The 19,893-nt window shown below is 46.2% G+C and overlaps 1 protein-coding gene across 2 annotated transcripts; it reads right to left on the bottom strand.

Annotated features, from left to right (window-relative positions):
- Positions 1 to 645: 645 nt before the first annotated feature.
- On the bottom strand, positions 646 to 19,481 carry ZBBX (zinc finger B-box domain containing). Of its 2 annotated transcripts, none has more exons than XM_078878672.1 (18): positions 19,182 to 19,481; positions 17,297 to 17,386; positions 16,219 to 16,332; positions 14,785 to 14,869; positions 13,962 to 14,010; positions 12,821 to 12,924; positions 12,070 to 12,165; positions 11,235 to 11,354; positions 10,228 to 10,672; positions 9,725 to 9,842; positions 9,124 to 9,212; positions 8,484 to 8,596; positions 7,153 to 7,226; positions 6,488 to 6,653; positions 6,063 to 6,297; positions 5,149 to 5,328; positions 4,030 to 4,251; positions 646 to 1,424 (listed from the first exon to the last, which is right to left on the bottom strand). In XM_078878672.1, exons 2-18 carry the CDS (start codon positions 17,362 to 17,364, stop codon positions 1,381 to 1,383), a joined length of 2,322 nt encoding a protein of 773 aa, XP_078734798.1. In that variant the 5' UTR covers positions 17,365 to 17,386; positions 19,182 to 19,481; the 3' UTR covers positions 646 to 1,380. The 2 variants fall into 2 exon arrangements, with proteins under 2 accessions (XP_078734798.1, XP_078734797.1); XM_078878671.1 differs by having other exon boundaries at positions 11,235 to 11,357; positions 19,182 to 19,480.
- Positions 19,482 to 19,893: the final 412 nt, after the last annotated feature.

Here is a 19,893-nt window from a genome sequence, read left to right as displayed (position 1 = left end):
GATTCAGCTCCCTGCCTTCACCAACCCGCACTAATCGGCGTGGAGGACGGTCATAATAACCCCCATGACCCTTACGGTGTGGGGAGGCCCACATCCAGAAGTGGATTAACAAAGGGCTGTACGTGTCCATGGGAGAGCTATGCAGTTCAGTTCAACAGTCCACTCGCGATGGTTTTGCTTTACTGTTGTAACTTTCTGACTCGCCCATACTGGACATCACATTCCCACTTCAGTCTAAATAAATATTCTTATTGTATTCCCCCATCCCCCATGATTAGCTGCTCGTGTGCCATTCATTGCTGCTCCTAAGAGAGTCATCCTTAGAAAGTATGGTGAACTATTCCTGGGCAGGGCGAGGCCAGAGGAAACTGGTGGAGGCCCGTAGCGGTTCTGACGTGCAAATCCATCATCCGACCTGGGTATAGGGGCGAAAGACTAGAAAGTCGTACATTCACTTTATTTTCATCGTGTAAGATTCCAATCAAACAAGCCTCGTTTGCCATATCATGCCGCAGCCTACAACAGACCTGCTGTGCATGCATAGTGGTTGCCCATCCAAACATAATCCAGGCTCAAACCTGCTTAGCAGCTAACGAGATCTGACAAGACTGCATTCCCGGTGACTCCGTCGTAGGCATCTGTCCTGTGAATGGAGGAAATAAAAAATCGACACACAAACACTGCTGCCACTTCAACGGATGTATTTCTCCAAGAGTCACTTCAAAGCAAGGCACGTCATGTTCAAACCCCCAATTAATGATAAATATCCACGGTCGAAAGCCTCACTCTTCCGCATGCAGGTATCACGGCAAACCACATCCCAGAAGAGCTCTCTGATGATGTGTGTGTGGACTGTACCATGTGGTGTTGGGCACAACGTACTGCGCCTGGTGCTGGCAGCTTCTTAAGATTATTCTTAAGCACCTTCAAAATCTGAAGAAGCTCCGAGCACGTGTAGCGAAACGTCGAACATCGTCTCGAACAACACGCGGTACGATCCGAAAACAGGTCGGAGAGAGCTGCACAGCACAAACGCCAAAACTTACGCAGTCGTCTTACACGTCCGATCAGGCCTTCCGGGAATTGAAATATTTTCGTTAAAAAAATCAGTGTGTTTAAAACAAGCAAACTGGTCTTTGTTAAGAAATACCTGGCAGTTCACCCGGCATTAGTTTAATGAATGTCGAAAAGCCAGTGCAGAGTGCGCGTATTAAACCAATTACATTGAAAACATTTAGCTCCCAGCAGTGTTGTGTGGCTGGCGGGACGTGTACCGAATACCATCCCAACGCCCCCATACTTTGCCCACGCTGCCACCGTGCTGCTGCTGCTGCACGGTCAGACACTGCGCATTGTCGCCACCTGCAGGTGTTTGTGGATTTAGCCGGACTCGCCAGGGCTGCCCTGGTGGAGATTCTGAACAGCTGCTGGGCGTGGAGGGGGGATGAGACAAAGACGATAACCAAAGTGAACAAACCGTTGCACCGGGGGGAGAAGCCCCACGTGAAAAAAAATCGGTAAACAGGTTTAAGACATGATAATTGGTTTTTTACCCTTCTATCTGGCAACAAAACTGACACCTTTTTTTTACAAGGAGTCATGTTTACATAGACCACATTACCTGCAGTCATAATGCAAACAAAAAACATAACTCTGATAATGTGCACTGTCCTTGAAGTTGATTGGTCCACACCCGAGACAGCTTTCCTTAGAGCCTAGTCTCACATGGGTTGGACCAGATGACGCCAAAAGGCGCACAACTCAAAGACAATGCACCATCAGAGTATGAGAGCTCGGGGTAAGCATTTACACCATTGGACCAATCAACTTCAAGGACAGTGCACATTATCAGAGTTATGTTTTTTGTTTGCATTATGACTGCAGGTATTGTGGTCTATGTAAACATGACTCCTTGTAAAAAAGGTGTCAGTTTTGTTGCCAGATAGAAGGGTAAAAAACCAATTATCATATTTTTACTGGCAAATGAGGTTCCAATGGTGTAAAGGTTTAAGAGACTTTTTGAAAATCCATTCCAATAAAGGATCTGGCGTAGCTTCTTATCTTGAAGACTGGCCCTCGTTGAACTGCGAGAACTACACGTGAGAAGTGTGGACACCACCTCCATACGTGGGGATTTCAGGAGTGCTCGGCCTGGCTGTGACTGCGGCTTGGGTCTCTATGCGAGCCTTTGGATGTCTCTGCGAGTGTATGGGTCTCTGTGCAAGTCTATGCGAGTCTAATTGTGACTGCGGTGAAGTGAAATCCATCACTCACACCACCCTGATCATTGCCCCACGCGTGCTTTTGCAGGGGGTACGAATGGAATCCACATGGAGACCCCAGACAACGCAACATAGAGCTATAAACTCCGTTTATTGCATTTTAAATGCCACAAAACAGAAGAATAAACCATTCGAACTCCAGTCATATATGATGCAATTGGAGTCTTAAAAAAGGTGACGAAGCCAACAGTTTTATTCTGCAGATAGCAGTAAAGTGTGCTGAGGCTTCATTGCGGTGTAGGCCATTACCGAGCCTGAGCGAAAATCACCAGGCATGTGCCCAATATCAGATCTCGGAAGCTCATCAGGTTTGAACCGGGACAGCACTTGCATGGGTGACCACAATGTAAAACAGGTTGTTGTTGGCTGCTGTGGAACTACATGGCCGGCAGCATTTGGCACTGCTCCCCCGCCTTCACCAACCCGCAATGACCAACGCGGAGAAGTATGGCCAAATAAACCACATGACCGGCATGGCATCGGGAACCCCTCGTCCAGGTGTGCACTCACAGGCCATGAATCAACAGCATCATTGTAAATGACAACAAGAGCCCAAACACACGAGCGTGATTGTGCCAAACACAGAATACTAAACTTACTGAGGCAAGGACTTCGTTCTTAAAGAGCTCGGAGATCAGCTACAATTTCACCGTCACAATGAACGCTGCAGGAACAGAGATCTATTCACGGCACTTCTTGTGCAAGGAGTTGCGTAACCACAACTGACGGTAAATTAATCTGCACTATTATCTTACCCCTCACATAGAAATTCTGGTTTTGTCCACTGTTTGGGCGGAGCTCAAATTGTGGATTCACTTTGCAGTGCACGAACAAAATACGACATCAGATTAATATTGCAACTGTGGTCTGCAAGCAGGCCGATCTATTCCAGATTTTCACAACTGCTGCACTGGCGTAAAAAGTGCAAGTTACTAAAACTGGCGTAACACTAAAAGTGACTGCTCTTCATGAACATCGGAGCTGGGTTCGTGCATCAGGGGTTTAGTGTTGAGATCACACAATTGTCTCATGTTTGGTATACCTGGCGTCCCCCTCGCTAACATATAGATGTGCAGCCCTTTGTCTATCCAACGCTGGGTGAAGGCATTCCCACAGCGTGTGCGTCATGGGGTATATTTGACTACACTTGACCACTGCTGGTTCGTGTGATTTCATGAAGGTGGGCAGCACAGAAGCAGAGTACCACAACGGCTTTTGCCGCACTTTCTTGTGCTACTTACAACATATCTCTATGGATTGTGGTCACCCATCCAAGCACTATCCAGGCTCAAATTTGCTTATCTTCTGAGACCTGATTATAAATAAATGGCATTATTAGCATTACAGCTAATTTCCTATCTCGATCACAAACCTCTCACCCTCAGTATACACACACCTTATACTGGTGTCCAACTCTATCTGTGTTTAAGAATAAGAGTTTTTTTTGGGTTAAATAGCGTAAATCTATAAATGTGTTGTTAACCCCACCACCACCCGACAGCCAACTAGTAAGGTTTGTCACGTAAACAGAACGTGGCCAATTCGTCACTAGTACAGCACACCGGTGCGTTGGAGAGTAAACTCACAACATTTACAATTCGTGTACGTTTCGCCAGCATCATCAGGCGGCAGACAGATTTGTGGAGAAATCCTCCTCCTCTTTCATTCTTAAATAGAGGGATAAATGTGACGTCGGTTTAATGTATGCATACAAATTAATGTTTGGTGGCGGTGAGATGCTGTGTACCCAGGGCCAGCTCTCTCTCCAGGCTGCCCACGATGCGCTCCTCGTCCTCATCCGAGTCCCGGTTCGACTCCACGTCCAAGGCGCCGCTCATCCGCACTCCTCTGCTCGGACCCCCTGACCTCGTCGGCCGAAGGGACAGCGGCGTGAGTGGAGTGAACGTGGACCGTGACGACGAGGGGGATGACGACGAGGGGGATGATGACGGGCGGGCGGTGGCAGAGGCTGGAGAAAAGATGAAGTGGGACATCAATAGAGAAAAAGTTTACGAGCAGTTGACATATGTGCTCCGTAACTCGTGATGACTAATTTACCAAAAATTATTTCTATAATATAACTCGTAAATGGCTATAATCAAAATGTAAGAATAGGTTTTACCCTTTCTGGAATTAAAACAGGAGGTGTTAAGATGTTAAAACACCAAACAGAAACCTTTTTCAAGGAATCGTGTCTGCATTAGACCAGAGAATCCCTTTTGGCCTTTTGGCATCCTCTGGTCTAGCACTGTGTGAGACGAGGCTCTGAAGAAAGCTGTCTCTGGTGTGGACCAATCAGTTTAAAAGACAATGAATGATATACTACCAGAGCATGTTTTTTTGTTTGCATGTTCACCACAAGTATATGTGGTAAATGCAGACACGAATCCTTGCAAAAGGTTTCTGTTTGGTGTTTTAACATCTTAACACCTGTTTTATTACCAGAAAGGGGTAAAACCTTTTCTTTTGATAGTGGCAATAATCGAGTTACCCCGAATGCGACCGCTCCCATGAGACTCCCACAAACCAAAGTTAAAGCCTGAATAGTGCTTGGAGGGGTAACTGCTGTACACAACAGGCTTTACAAGAGAAGCCTTCATCCACTCGTGGTTCGACAAAAGGGCTGTGCGCTTACATGTAATGTTTGCACGCGCTTTTTACATATGTTGCCTTTAACTCAATATTCGTAATTTCCAGAAAACATTCCGACAAAATACTGCATAAAACTAAAAGAAAATAAAAACACTTAGGGCTGTGGCGAGTGTTGATAACGTCTCTCATTGCAAAATCGCCCACTAAAAACAATACCGCCCTTGTCCACCACCAACCCCTATCCGACGCCCGTGACCTCTGTGCGAACCCTGACCGGCAGATCGCGCCGCGTCTCTGCGTGCAGCGAGTCGAGTGGCCGGCGAGCGTGGCCTGTACGCGCTGCCGCCCCTCTGCCTGTGCGATCTGCTCTCCTCCATCACGGCCTTCGTTAGCTCGGCGTCGGCACAGAGGCCCAGGCTGTCGTCCGCGCGCCATCGCGAGTCTCCGTGCCGGCCTGCAGGCAGCACAGTGCGCCAGCGTCAGACGCGACCCGCTTCCAGCCACTACGCGTGTGTAGGTCATATTCTTAGGTTTTTTCGGTAAAGTCAGGTAGGTAAAAAAATTAAATTAAAATTAATAAAAGTAAAAATAAAATAAAAATCACGACGTTTCGGAGGCAACACAAGCTTCCGTCTTCAGGTGGAACCGTCACAGCACGATTGCTGTATCAAGTAACGCTTTGGTTTTTTCGGTAAAGTCACGTCGGTTAAAAAAGAAGACAAATAAATTAAATCACGACGTTTCGGAGGCAACACAAGCTTCCGTCTTCAGGTGGAACCGTCACAGCAAAATTACTCCTCCCGCCTCCCCTTAACCAGTATATGAGGTCGTGTGTCTTAGAGCTCTCTTCACTTGATACAGTCATTTTGCTGTGACGGTTCCACCTGAAGACGGAAGCTTGTGTTGCCTCCGAAACGTCGTGATTTTAATTTAATTTTTATTTTTACTTTTATTAATTTTAATTTAATTTTTTTTACCTACGTGACTTTACCGAAAAAAACCTAAGAATATGAATCCTTGCAGTCACGAAAGCTTCAAATCTAGAAGTGTGTAGGTCATTTTGTTTGTCACGTGATAGCAATAAAATAAATATTTCACAGCGAATAATAGCTTACACTTTCTAGATTATAAATATTAGCGGAGCTAATGCCCTTCACTATGCAACACTCCACCGCTGAGAGCCGGTACCTGACAGCAGACTTAACGCCGCTCCACTGGCACTCGCCGTTCGCGCGGCGTCTGCATTGGTACGCGCCGAGACGGTACCACAGGCCGGACGGCTGCCGTTAAGATCTGTCCCGTTCTGTCCATGTCTTGAGCCACTGTGCTCTCCGCCGGCGCTGAGACCGATGGAGAAAAACCCCTGCAGGCCCTGATAGTCTGGCAGCTCCAATTTGATGCGGCTCCCAACATTCTTCAAATCCTGCAAACAAATACATGCCATTACATTTCTCAGCGGTGCCGGTTTAGTATTCTGACCTCTGCGCCACTCAGCCACCTCAAAATTTTGATTGTGTGAAGTTAATTTGCTGTATTTCATCAGCGATAAAGGTAGTTACAACATCAGGTATTATGTGCGAGTCTTTTCATTAACCGCATCATTACCAACTTGCCTCTGATGGCTCAGTGGTGAGGCCCCTCTCTGAAGCATCGAGGTCACCACACGGAGATGGTGTTACTGGGTTTGGTGCCTGTTGCCGAGGAGTTCTTGCAGATACCTCGCGGCCACCATCCAGCAGCGGAGAGTGCTGGGCAAGATATCTGGGTTCTACTTCATCGCTGTAAGGCACCCAACCCAAGGCTCACGGTCACAGTTTGCACGATTGAGAGGCAGCTCAAATCGTGTCTCTTTAACTACCATTACAAGAAGTGGTTGTCATAATATTGGCTGTAATTATTTTACAGAATTTGTTAATGGAATTACATTGAGAAACGGAAAAAGCAACGAACAGATTGGAGAAAATAACGCAGGTTAAATACATGAAATTTAACTGTTAAGAAACATTTGACTGTTAAGATAAGTGGTCTTGAGCAGGATGCTTTGCTCGAAGAGATGATGGTTGGTGGTCCAGACTAACAATGATATGGCAGCTAAAGGGAACACGCCCAAGAGGATGTGATCGATCGATGAAATTAACTCATGTTCAGGTGCTAGGTGGATTGTAGCGTCGCAAGGCTGAGGGGGACGGTGTTGGCTTGGGACGGCTTTGTCCAGCAGTGGATAGATTGTGGTTTCAAGTACAGGTTAACATGAACGCGTACTGCAGGCCAATCTCACCTGCAGCTGATGTTCACGGGTGAGCCATCCTCCTCAAGAACAAACCCCTCTGTCTCCTCCAGAAAGTTCTCTCCCTGCAGTAAGTGCAAGACGTAGCGAAGCTGAAAACCTTGCCGAACCCAACGTTGCATTCTGACCATTTTCACCTCAACCTCATCGTTTACGGCCGTTGGATTTGAAGCCTTTCTGAGACCAGGATCGCCCCAGTCAAACCAGGACATATGATATTTTAAACGTAAAGCATACACCGCCCAGCGGTAGCGTGTGCGCTGCTTGTGCAGCAGGCCGCACCTTATTGCCGGTTCACTAACCGTAAAATAAGCGCCGTCTACTTCACGGCGGACGTGAAAAGATCCCGCGACGTTTTGCGCTGTCGGCACAGTCCAACTTTACCCAATTAAAAATATAATAATCCTGCAAATGACTCAAACTTTGTATTTCACATGATGGCAACATTGCCCCGACTGTGACGCTTCCCCAGACGATGACTGCGAAACATCGCGTCCCCGTGATGGCCCTGAGCTCTAAGAATGGCTCGAATGCAAAATTATTATTGCACAGTACAGCAAAACCCCTGTTAACGACGGTAATTGTGTCCACGAAACCGGTCGTTAAGCGATTTTGGTCGTCGAGCGAGTATAGGAAATACACGTTAAAGGCTTAAAATTTGTTCTGATAGCATCGAATGTTACCCTTTCTCACCCAAAAAACTTACTTTCTAATCTTTAAACAATGGATATTAATCCATAAAGATACTAACATAATTATAAACACATAATATTAAAATAAACACGGTTAATCAATGCATTAATTCATATTTACTGTACCTACAACAGCCCGTCGTTAACAGGGGAATGGTCGGTAAACAAACACATTGGGCTCTATGGAGGCACAACACTACTATACACTACACTATACACTACTATATACTACACATTGGGATCTATGGAGGCCCCGTTGTTAAGTGATTAGTTGTTAACAAGGGTGGTTGTTAAGAGGGGTTCTACTATACACCACTATACACTACACTATATACTATACACTACCATTACTACGCTACTATACACTTGAATACACTACACTACTACACTACTATACACTACACTACTATACTACAATACACTACACTACTATACACTTTAATACACTACTATACACTACACTACTACACTACTATACACTACACTACTACACTACTATACACTACACAATACACTACACTACTGTACACTGCACATTGGGCTCTATGGAGGCCCTGTAGTTAACAGGGGTGGTCGTTAAGAGGGGTTCTACAGTACATGCGTGACCCGAATGTACGATCTCCCCTTCACCTCTGCCATCTCTACGATGGTGAGAGATGACTCGGGCCTGGGTTCCCGAATGGAGGTCTGCGGCGCGGCAAAAATCTCCACGTAATATTTGCGTTCTTCAAGATTTTCTGACACTGCGGAAAAAGACGGGGAAGTCAAATACAATCGCAGAATCGTTGACCAATTTGAATAATTCTGTCTCTTATTTTTTACCTGCGGACTGCATGAAAAGGTCCTTGTCGGTTATTATGATAACGTCTTTGACCAAAATACCCTGAAAGCTCCCGATATAATTAGATCTCAGAAGCTAAGCAGTCTTGAGCCTGGACACTGTTTTGATGGGCGATCACCGTGCATAACAGGTGTTGTGAGGCCAAGTTGCAGCAAAATCCATTGCTGTACCATACTTACATGCTCCAGAATCTATGCTCCCCACCTTCAACCCGCACTGGCCAGCGTGAACTATGGTTAAATAACCTCTACAATCCGCACCGTGTGGAGAGGCCTTCATCCATCAGTGAATCAACAAAAGGGCTATGCATGTACCCATGCACAGAGCTAGAAGGACGAAACCAACTTGCCATTGCTGGGCTACTGTCAATGTATGTAAGAGCCACGTGATCACATTAAAGCTGGCTTGCGTAGGGCATTTCGTTAGTACCGTTTTCATCTCCGTGGTCAAACTGGACAGAGCGTCTCTCTAGCATCCTCCACTCCGCTGCTTCCCCTCCTAGTCCCTCGAGGGGTGTCCTGCTTTTCAATAAAATGCAAATAAACAACACAAAAATAAATGACACCAACAACAACAACAATGCGAAGTAGAGTGGTGGGTAGCCCAGTGGTTATCACGCTGCACTACAACCCGAGTTTAAATCCTGACCATGGGAACATGAGTGGCGAGTGACATCAAAACCAGCTATTGCTGCCCTCTTCACCAATCCGCACTGACCAGCGTAGTGAAGTTTGCGATTCCATCTCTGGATCTCAGCAGTGCTGACTCAGTGCTCTGACCTTTGAGCCACTCGGCCACCTTTTAATGTAGAGCGTGTTGAGATGTCATAAGATTGTAAACTCAAACTGTGTTATGTATACGGCGCATTTTATTGTGAAATTTACATCGCGCGCGTGTGTGTGTTCGAGGTAACGTTCTGCGGATTTTCCTCTCTGGATTACGGTTTTGTGAGTTGAACTCCACTCGGTCACCTGGACGCGAGGATTGAATGCTCATGGTTCGTCCTCCGGTGAGCTCCATGGGGAATTACCGTCTGTGCTTCTTGAGGAGCAGACGGTCCATGTACGAGAGGGCAGAGTTCTCCGGGAAATTCAGGCTCAGCAGGGCCTTGCCTGGGATGGGGATTTCCTCTCGAGCCTCCACCGACACTGGGAGTGGGGAATGGTGAAGCAAAGATAAAATAGCCGTGGGGGAAGCCCTCATCCAGCAGTGAATTGACAAATCAGGGCTTATGTGTTTATACTTGCCAACCCTAATGATGTAAGCGATAGGCTGCCAATACATAAACCCTTTTACTAAATTACCATTTTCAAAGCAACATGTTTTTCAAATGTAATCAATAAGTTATGAGGCCCTATAATCAGCTTTGAATCTCAATATGCAGGATAAAAGTGTTGAAAAATCGTCAACCTACCGCTTGAAACTGTATGGTCAGCCAGTATGACACTTATACGTGCAGTACGCTCTCTTGCGCTACCACTGTGAATGTGACATCGGCATTTCATGAGCGACGGATGGCGGCAGTGGCCTCACCTGACACGGAGCCTCGTGTTGTCCGCTCGGGGCCCGGCGCGCAGGGCCCAGCGGCACCACGCCACGCCGCCACGGCCTCCTGGAACTCGCGCGACGACTCCTCCTCGCTGAAGTTCCCCTCCAGGAGAGAGCCCCTGGCGCCTCCCGTCCCCCCAGCTCCCCACCGTGACGACACTTCACCTGGCCCGGAGGTGCCTCGCGTTTCTTTCCCTCCTGGCTTCTGTACTCCGCCAACTTGTCGTCCTCTTCTTCCTCCTTGTGTGGCTTCCGCTTCTATGGGGCCTATGGTTTGCCCGCTCTTGGCTCCCCCTTCTAACCCACGTTGGCCGAATCCTGACGCTCGACCATCCACTTTCCTCCTTTCCCGCACTTCTGTTGATGGCGGCGAGGGTGAAGTGAAGCCAACGCCGGTATCTTGTGCTCTTGTGTTAGATAACGGCGGCGTCTGGATTATAAATAAAAACACGTGTCATTGTTGTCGCAATCAGTCGACTTTACTAAAGTTTAAATCACAATACAGTCCGTCTTAAATCACTTAATTGGTGAGGAGATGGCATCGCTAATCACAAACCATGATTCCCCTCCCCTGTTATTCCAATTGTGCTATGGACATCATATCCTGAAACAAAGTATGCATTCAGATCTTTCAGATAACATTAATGTAATAGCTAAAGTTACGCTACAAATTGCGTAACTATCTATTGGCAATCTTGCATTTGTTTTACTACATATTGATTGTTTTCGCAGCTGCATTCAGTTTTAAGGTGCTACAACTTCATGTATTTTAATTCTCTGTTCAGTACTATCTCAACAGCTGTTTCTTGGGAAGAAGCTGCTGCTGCTGCTGCGGTGGCAGATTTTCCTTTTCAAATAGTTTGCCCTTATCTTGTCAATGCTCTCAATGTTTCTGTATCCTCCCTATTACCCAGCTCAATGGGGGCCCTACTCCGCGTGAACAAAAGTAAGTAAATAAATACACTGACAACTCCGAGAGCAGCGCAACTCACCGTGTTGGAGAACTTTGCGAAGCCACGTTCCCTAACGTCCCGTCCATCGGCTGCCGAGCCCATGTCTCGCTTGAAGCGTTGGACAACGTCCGGCGTCAACGTGAGACTCGCCGTTTCCGACTGCTGGCATTGGAGCATCCCGTGATGAGATTGTAAATGTTAACGACATTTTTTTACAATTATTTTGCACCCGTTTTATCCCGATTGTGCGATCTGCGTCATGTCACGAGCCGAAATAACCGTTAAGATGTCTTACAGAGCAGCATGTATCCTCCTTCACGTTATGGAATGGCCTTTGGATTCAAGATATCATGGAGCAACCTCTGAGATCTCTTCATGTAACCACTGGTCCACACAATGTCAGTAATGTTCGACCACCAAGAATCATGCGAGAATAATGTTCATAGCAGGACATTTAAGCGATTAATATTAAAGCCAAATTAAGTGTAGAACTAAATTTAATGAGATTTTTGCTCACCACGCTTGAGAGCATCAACTGTAGCGTATTGGCCACTGGTTGCAGCGATTCACAGTTCGAATCCGGCAGGCCGCCCTGGTTAAGGGATTTAACCATAAAATACACACCGCTTGCTTCACAATGGATGTTAAATATCCCATAATGCAATTCGAAAAGAGGAGGTCATTGTCTGCCGGCATCATGATCCAAATGAAAACAATTACCGACACATTACTCAAATGGGATTACACGTGGCAACATCGCCCCCTACTGTGAAACTACTGAAGACCTAATGTCTGTGAAAACATAGCGCGCCTTCGTGATAGCCTTGCGCTGTTACAACGGCGCGATCACCTCCAAATAATGATGATATCTTACCTGGATGGGATGCGATCGGTGTGCCCGCAGCGCACCCTTGTGGTGCATCCTGCTGAAGCAGGGCACGCAGAAATCCTCGCCGCACTCCACACACACCTGGCTCACACGCACGCACACACGCAACGTACAGCACTATTTTTTTAATCCACTACTGGACGAAGGCCTCCTCAACCAAGCTGTGGAGGTCATGGGGGGGGTTTGGCTATACTTCACCACACAAGTTGGTGCGGGTAAGTGAAAGGAGTCAAGCCCAGGTCTGGTGTCAGATGTCACTCGCCACCGTCGTTTAGCCGTGACCGGGAATCTAACTCGGGTCATAGCGCAGTGCGCAAACCAGGACAGAGTTATTCGGACTTACCACCTGCCAAAGTTAAGCTGAAAGGGCATGAAAGGGATGTGCTGGAAAAAGCATGTATTTATATTTTAAGAAACCCCATGATAGATTCATTGGAACATTATCAATCTACCGATAAGAGTTTTATTACATCTCCCAAAGCCAATTCCAGTTTGGTAAACAAGAGACATACTCTTTGGTTCTTTCGGTAAAGTCAAAGAGTATGGATTCCTGCAGTCACGAAAGCTTCAAATCAAAACAAGAGACAGTCGCTTCTAAACATCGCACGAAGAGTGCACTGTCCAGACACTCTTTATTGCAATTCCAGTTTGGTAAACGGACACGTTTTTATCACTTTGATCCACTCTGCAGTTCAACACTCACTTTTATGCGCTTACTGAAAATTTAACCTCTTACCAGCAGGGCGGGTTTGTTTTCACACTGGCCACATTTCTTTGCTCTTTTCGCTTCTGTCACCCACTTGGTTTGAGGGGAAGACACTGGGATGGCCTTCTTGACTTCTGCAAATAAAAAGGCATTAAGTACAAGATAAAGCAAGTACGCTTTAAACATGATCACACACACACATACTGATGAGGAGCTCTTATAATAAATTACCTTTGTTATGATACGCTTTGCTTTACAAATAATGTTTATGGGCAGCCTATTTACAGGTTTAATAAAAATGGAGAATCTTCACAGGAATAAATACCACACCAAGAAGATGACCATAATCCTTGCAGAGCATGCAAATCAGTGTGTGATTATAATCATAACTATGATTCACATCTAAGCGTGTAACGATACATCGATTCTTACCGACAAAACACATGCACAGAATCGTAAGAATGAATTATTTTCGACTCATACTGGAAGTAATAAAAAATGACTGCCCTTTGTCAATCCACTGCTCGATGAAGGCCACCCATGCATTTTGGTGATGGGGGTTGTTTGACCGTACTTCACGCGCTGGTCAGAGCGGGTGAGTTAAATGGGTGTCCAGCACTGATTTAAGTATCGATCGCGACGAGCGTCTGCCATGGCCAGACATTGAACTCAGGGTCTAAGTTCATAACGCAATGTATGTATTTGTGTTGAACTTCTTTCACGCCGTTCATAGCCAACCGTGAAAATCGGAGGTACAATGCGCTAACCATAGCACCACCGCTCCACCCAAAATACCGCCGGCTATGTAATCACAGCGGTCACTATCGGCACTCTATTGCGTCACGAGGCTAAATAAAACATCGATTTAAATTTCGATTTAAAGCTTTCGTGACTGCAGGGATTCATCTTCTTGGTTACTTTCGGTAAAGTCACGTAGAAGGGAAATAACAAAATAATACAAATAAAACATAATAAAATACAATTCTCACGACGTTTCGGCCACAACGCAAGCAGCCGTCCTCAGGCGAAGAACAGGTCTGTCGGAAAGACAGCGTCTGAATGAACACCACCAAGCTTGGCAGCGTATATTTAAGCTGGGTTAGAGGAGGAAGAGCGCCTTCCTTTGTAGAGCAAATGATGCTATGGGTTACAAGGGGCGAATCAAACTTGCCTTCGACTTGCTCCTTCAGAACCCTGATTCTCACTTTGCCCGAGCCCACCTGAAACCACAGCGACAAGCACAGCACACCTTAAGACAAAAAGAATAAATCAAACCGCAACGTGAAACAGAGTTACGGAGTTCACACTGCACTGTACACAATAGTGACATTTTAAAAAGTGTATGCAGCTGAGTAGCTTGAGAAGTGTACACAAAGTTACGCTTCCCACCGTCTCTCCCTGCGTCAGACTCAGTTGAGGAATTTGACACCTGTCCCCTGAGTTTGCTTTGCTGCTCAGAATCTATTTACTCACACTCCAGTCACCCACCGCTACAATGGATGCAGGCTTCGCTGGCAAAAAAAATATTTTTCTCTCTCGGTTCAAACCTATAGGTGAGATTTTCTGATTAAAAGAAACGAACGCTGACTGCATGCCCATGCACACCATAACGAAGGCCTCGCCAAGCCATTGCCAAATCACATCACGGAATGCAACATCCGTTGAACTCCTTACATACAAGCTGATGTTATCACTCAATCTCCACGGAAGACGTCCTCTCAAGTGTCATCATCCTTCTTTTGGACGCTACTGCATCGGCCATAATCCTTTCTATCAACGCTCACTGCCTAAGCCCACTCACATTTCTTAGCAGTTAATATGACGTCTCGAACTTGTGTATGTTCTCACGTCCATGTGTTCCTCAATCTGTCTCTCATTGAAATTCCAAGCACGCATCTCTCCACGCTCTCAAGCTCACTTTGTGAAATGTATATGAAGCGACTGAATATTTCTTGCAAAGGACTGCGTTGGCTCGCACATACACACAAGCTCACCTTGCTGCCCTGCCTTGGCACGGCATTGGAAGGCAGAGTCAGGGCTCCTGTTTGCCCAGTCTTCCAGTGAAACCCTCCCGCCTGCCTGCCAGACCAAACACGTACAAGTGTGTGAGAAAGCCAATGCACGGAACAAGCTTATCTTATCTTAACGTAATTCACATAGCGCCTTAAGCAAGGCGTTTTACAAAGAATTAGGAATGGTGCATATGAATGTAATGATGGAGACGAGGTGAGTGAAATAGATGAGAGGAAGCAATGGGAAAATCTGCGATGCGTGAATTCGGTGAAACCGAAACTTTTGACGGTAAATGATGATGACTGTATTGAATGAACGGGGAATGAGTGATAGCCATATCATCTGAATCTAGTGGATTTTTTTTGTCACAGTCCTTTGTCAATCCGGTGCTGGACGAGGGCCTCATCCACACCATGTTGACGGTCATGGGGGTTCAATTGACCATACTTCACCACGCTGGTTAGTGCGTATTGTAACGGAGAGGGAGGTCCAGGACCAGTTCATAGATTACTCACCAGTAATGTTAACTGTGGCTGGGAATTGGTGCCAGAACAACGCTCCGTATGTATGTATGTTGAACTTCTTTTTCACCGTACGTAGCCAATCATGTGAACTGGAGGTGCTCTGACCTCTGAGCCACCCAGCCACCACACATCTCCCATATAATTAAAATAATAGATAACAGGTATTAGACGAATCATAATAGACTTGTTTGGGGAATATCAGTGAAACAGTGGATATTTCTCCTTGGTGCTTTCATTTATTTTGCCTTGCAAGATGTAAATGGGTTACATTCTAAATTTAAATAATGGGGCTTTGTTCGAAAACCTGATATATACCGGGACAAGCCACCCCTGAAATAGCGCAGTATTTCAATGAAACACCGGGTCTAGCTGCTAATGGAAATGGTAATGAGGCATTGTATTTTTCGATTTAAAGCTTTCGTGACCGCAGGGATTCATCTTCTTGGTTCTTTCGGTAAAGTCACGTAGAAGGGAAATAATAAAATAATAAAAATTAAACATAATAAAATACAATTCTCACGACGTTTCGTCCACAACGCAAGCAGCCGTCCTCAGGTGAAGAACAGGTCTGTCGGAAAGACAGCATCTGAATGAACACCACCAAGCTTGGCAGCGTATATTTAAGCTGGGTTAGAGGAGGAAGGGCGCCTTGACAAAGGAATTTGCTTGGTGGTGTTCATTCAGACGCTGTCTTTCCGACAGACCTGTTCTTCACCTGAGCACGGCTGCTTGCGTTGTGGCTGAAACGTCGTGAGAATTGTATTTTATGATGTTTATTTTTATTATTTAATTATTTCCCTTCTATGTGACTTTACCGAAAGAACCAAGAAGATGAATGAAGCATTGGTTGGGTTTCCACACACAGAGCCCTGCCCGAGACACAGCACCGACCGCTTCTCTTCCCGCAGCCGCTGCCCCTCGCGCCTCAGTTTCTCCAGCTGCTCCTCCAGCTCCGTGTTCTCCACGGCGAGCTGCAGAGTCTCTCCGCGCAGAGCCTTCGTGCTGCTGTTGCTCCACACACCAGACGCGCGAACGTACCGCACGGGAAAAAAACATACATTCTTACACGTGTACGGATCAAGATTTGCATTGATCATATCTCATCTCAATCATTCTAACCACAGCTGCTGTGTTTTTTAGCCTCGAGTAGCCCATGATGACATCTGTCCCTGTGCACAACAAGGTTAATTAGCATGGGTTATGGACAAACAAGCCCCAAAAACTCACATAGCATGAGGAGACCTTCATTCAGGAGTGAATAGAGTGTGGTCAATTATTATTTATAATCCATTGTACTAGTGGATTCATACGATAACCTGCAACCACTGATGGCCATTGCATTCACCACAGCCAATTCTTAAATTGAAAAACGTGTCCCCGAGTCACGAACTATCATTAAAATCCCCAGTCACGGTGTGGAATCTAAACACATTCCTGCGGAGGGAGCTGGTAGGAACGTTGGGTTGCTCGGTCAATGGCCAGGGTCAACGGCGGTGTGGTGTATTCCGCAAATATGGCCGACTGTGAGGGCGGGCACAAGCCGGCGTGAGTAGGTTAAACGTTGAGTTTTATAAGGGAACCACGGGGTGACCAGCCCCTCCCCTCCCCACCTAGCCCCACCCCTCACCCAGCCCCACCCTCCCCACACAGCCCCTCCCCACCCTCTCCACCCAGCCCCACCCCTCCCATTTTTGGATGCACGACGGACGGACGGACACAATAATCCCCTGTGGGCTGGTGTAACCAGGAGGTACCTACCAGTATCACCCCTACTTGTACAACTTGCTTAACAAGCCAATACTGTAAACATTAAATACCCACGTCTGTGTACTTGTCGGTGTATTTACTCTTTTCATCAATGTATTAAGCACAGTTTTCTTATTTGAGAATACAAACTATATTATTTGTACAGCCACTGATTGATATTCACACATCGAACTAGGGCTCTCTGGCTGAGCTTTATTCTCACCGAGCTTTGAGTTTCGCTGAAACGGGTTCCTTGTTTCCGGTCAGCACCACAAACCCTTGTCTCGCCATCCCTCGTAAGGCCCTCTCACCTCTATCACACACACAGGAAACAGCGAATACGTGACATTGATTTGGTGTGGCTCAGTGGAACTGAATATCATGAAAAACACACAAGGGGTTTAAATAAATTCTGCACAACTTTAATAAACATATGTAGTTGAGATCCTAGCAGAGTTTAAGACCTCATGTTCTTATTTCAAACTGTACATTGGGTTCTATTGTTTATTATTGTACTTTATAACGTGGTTATTTTTGTGGTTTTATATTTGTTTTTTTGGCCTGATTTATGTGGTTCATTGTTTTGATTACTGAAGGAACGCTTACAAATGAGACTAGCCTGGTCTCCCTCTCGAGTTCTCACCTCGTTACTCAAATTAACTTTAACTTGTTCAGACACGCGTTTGTTAGCAATGGCAATGGTTATAATACTGTTGTGGTACTATACGATTACTTTTGCATATGATTTGCCCTTAAATCTAGCAATGTTTTTGTTCCACATATCAGCAAAACATTGTGTGGTCGATAAGAGCCCCAGTATTAGCCTGTATGTATGGACGAGTTAGATGCTGAATGCATCATCCACATGTCCATGTGGATTCACAATATTGTCCCTATTAGCAGAGTACCAGACATGCGTACACGAAGTACAAACGAGGAGACATAGCAAATGAGACAGACAATACCAACATGTGCGTCTTGGTTTATTTGAGACTTATACACCCAGGAAAGCCTCAGTTGGTCTTAAGGCTATTTTGATGATTTTGCTCAAAGCCTGTTGGTCAATCCACTGCTGGATGAGACCCTCCCACCCCTGTGCATTGTGGGGGCTACTTGACCATACTTCACCGCGCTGGTCAGTGCGGGTTTGTGAAGGCGGAGAACAGAATAGACGTTTGAGAATATAACTACAATAGAATAACTATGAGGTTTTGCTCAGCTGACCAACCACGCATCATCTCGCAGCAGTCTATAACACCTCATAATTGGTTCTTTACCCTATTATCTGGCAACAAAACTGACACCTTTTTTACGAGGAGTCATGTTTGCATAGACCACAATACCTGCAGTCATAATGCAAACAAAAAACATAACTCTGATAATGTGCACTGTCCTTGAAGTTGATTGGTCCAATGGTGTAAATGCTTACCCCGAGCTCTCATACTCTAATGGTGCATTGTCTTTGAGTTGTGCGCCTTTTGGCGTCATCTGGTCCAACCCACGTGAGACTAGGCTCTAAGGAAAGCTGTCTCGGGTGTGGACCAATCAACTTCAAGGACAATGCATACATTATCAGAGTTATGTTTTTTTTCTGCATTACGACTGCAGGTATTGTGGTCAATGCAAACATGACTCCTCGTAAAAAAGGTGTCAGTTTTGTTGCCAGATAAAAGGGTAAAGAACCAATTATCATATTTTTTACTGGCAAATGAGGTTCCAATTGTCTATAACACCTGTTATGCATGACCGGTCGCCCATCCAAACACTACCCACGCCTATAATATAGGTTGTTTTGGGTTAGATTGCCTAAATATAAATATGTCGTTAACCCCGCCACCACCCGACACAGCCAATCGGTAAAGTTTGCCACGTAAACAGAACATGACAATTCGTTACTAGGACATCACAACCGGTGTGTTGGAAGGAAAATCCACAACATTTACAATCTAGCCACGCTCAACACGGCTCAGCTTCCCTGGATCTGACGAGCTTCGTAGCTTCCCAGTGTTGTTCGGTCACAGCCCCGGGGCAGTACGAACAACTTTATTATCGTTTCAAACACAAATCGTCCATCACCCCCCACCACCACCACCATCACCACCTCGTACCTCCGCCTGCACGGCGCGTCAACGCCGCCGGCCCGCCCTTTTCGTTGCCCACAACTTCCCTCCGGCGATCACAGGACGCTGCAACAACAACAGCAGCAGCAGCAGCGTTCTTGACGACGATGACGACGCTCGATCTAAGGGAGAGTTTTGAGCGCTGCATCAGAGCGAGGCCTAAGTGAGGGCCACAAGCCTACGGCTCGCCTCCGTTGCCAGGCAACTCGGGCGTTTCTCGTTGCCTTGGCGACGGCTCAGAGACGCGCGCTCTGATTGGGCGGTCACACCCGGCGCTGGTAGTAAGGCGTGCTCCCATTGGACGGATCGCCTCCCCCTTACTCCGACTGAGCAGTGGGTGACTTTAACGCGTGAACTGTCACTACTCGGGCATCTTCTCGGGTTATAAAGTCCTTCATGAAGTCTGAACGTCGACAAAGCTGTGCTTTCGCGATGTCAACGAGTTCCAATTAAAATATTTGACCCAATTTTATCTTCATAATGAATAAATATGTCGTGCGTAAGGGTGTCCAGGATGTCAATTGTTCTACCTCATCAGGGAAGGGGCCGTCCATAAATGACGTCACGCGATTTTGGACGATTTTTGACCCCCCTCCCCCCTTGTCACATGACGTCACAACAAGTCAGACCCCCCCCCTCAAATATGACGTCACAAAGCTCTGCCCCCGCCCCGCCGAAACGTCGTGAGAATTTTATAAAG

This window comes from Lampetra fluviatilis, chromosome 51 (assembly GCF_964198595.1).
Source record: "Lampetra fluviatilis chromosome 51, kcLamFluv1.1, whole genome shotgun sequence".
Classification (NCBI taxonomy): domain Eukaryota; kingdom Metazoa; phylum Chordata; class Hyperoartia; order Petromyzontiformes; family Petromyzontidae; genus Lampetra; species Lampetra fluviatilis.
Note: the sequence above shows the minus strand (reverse complement) of the source record. Positions and strands in the feature narration are given on the sequence as shown.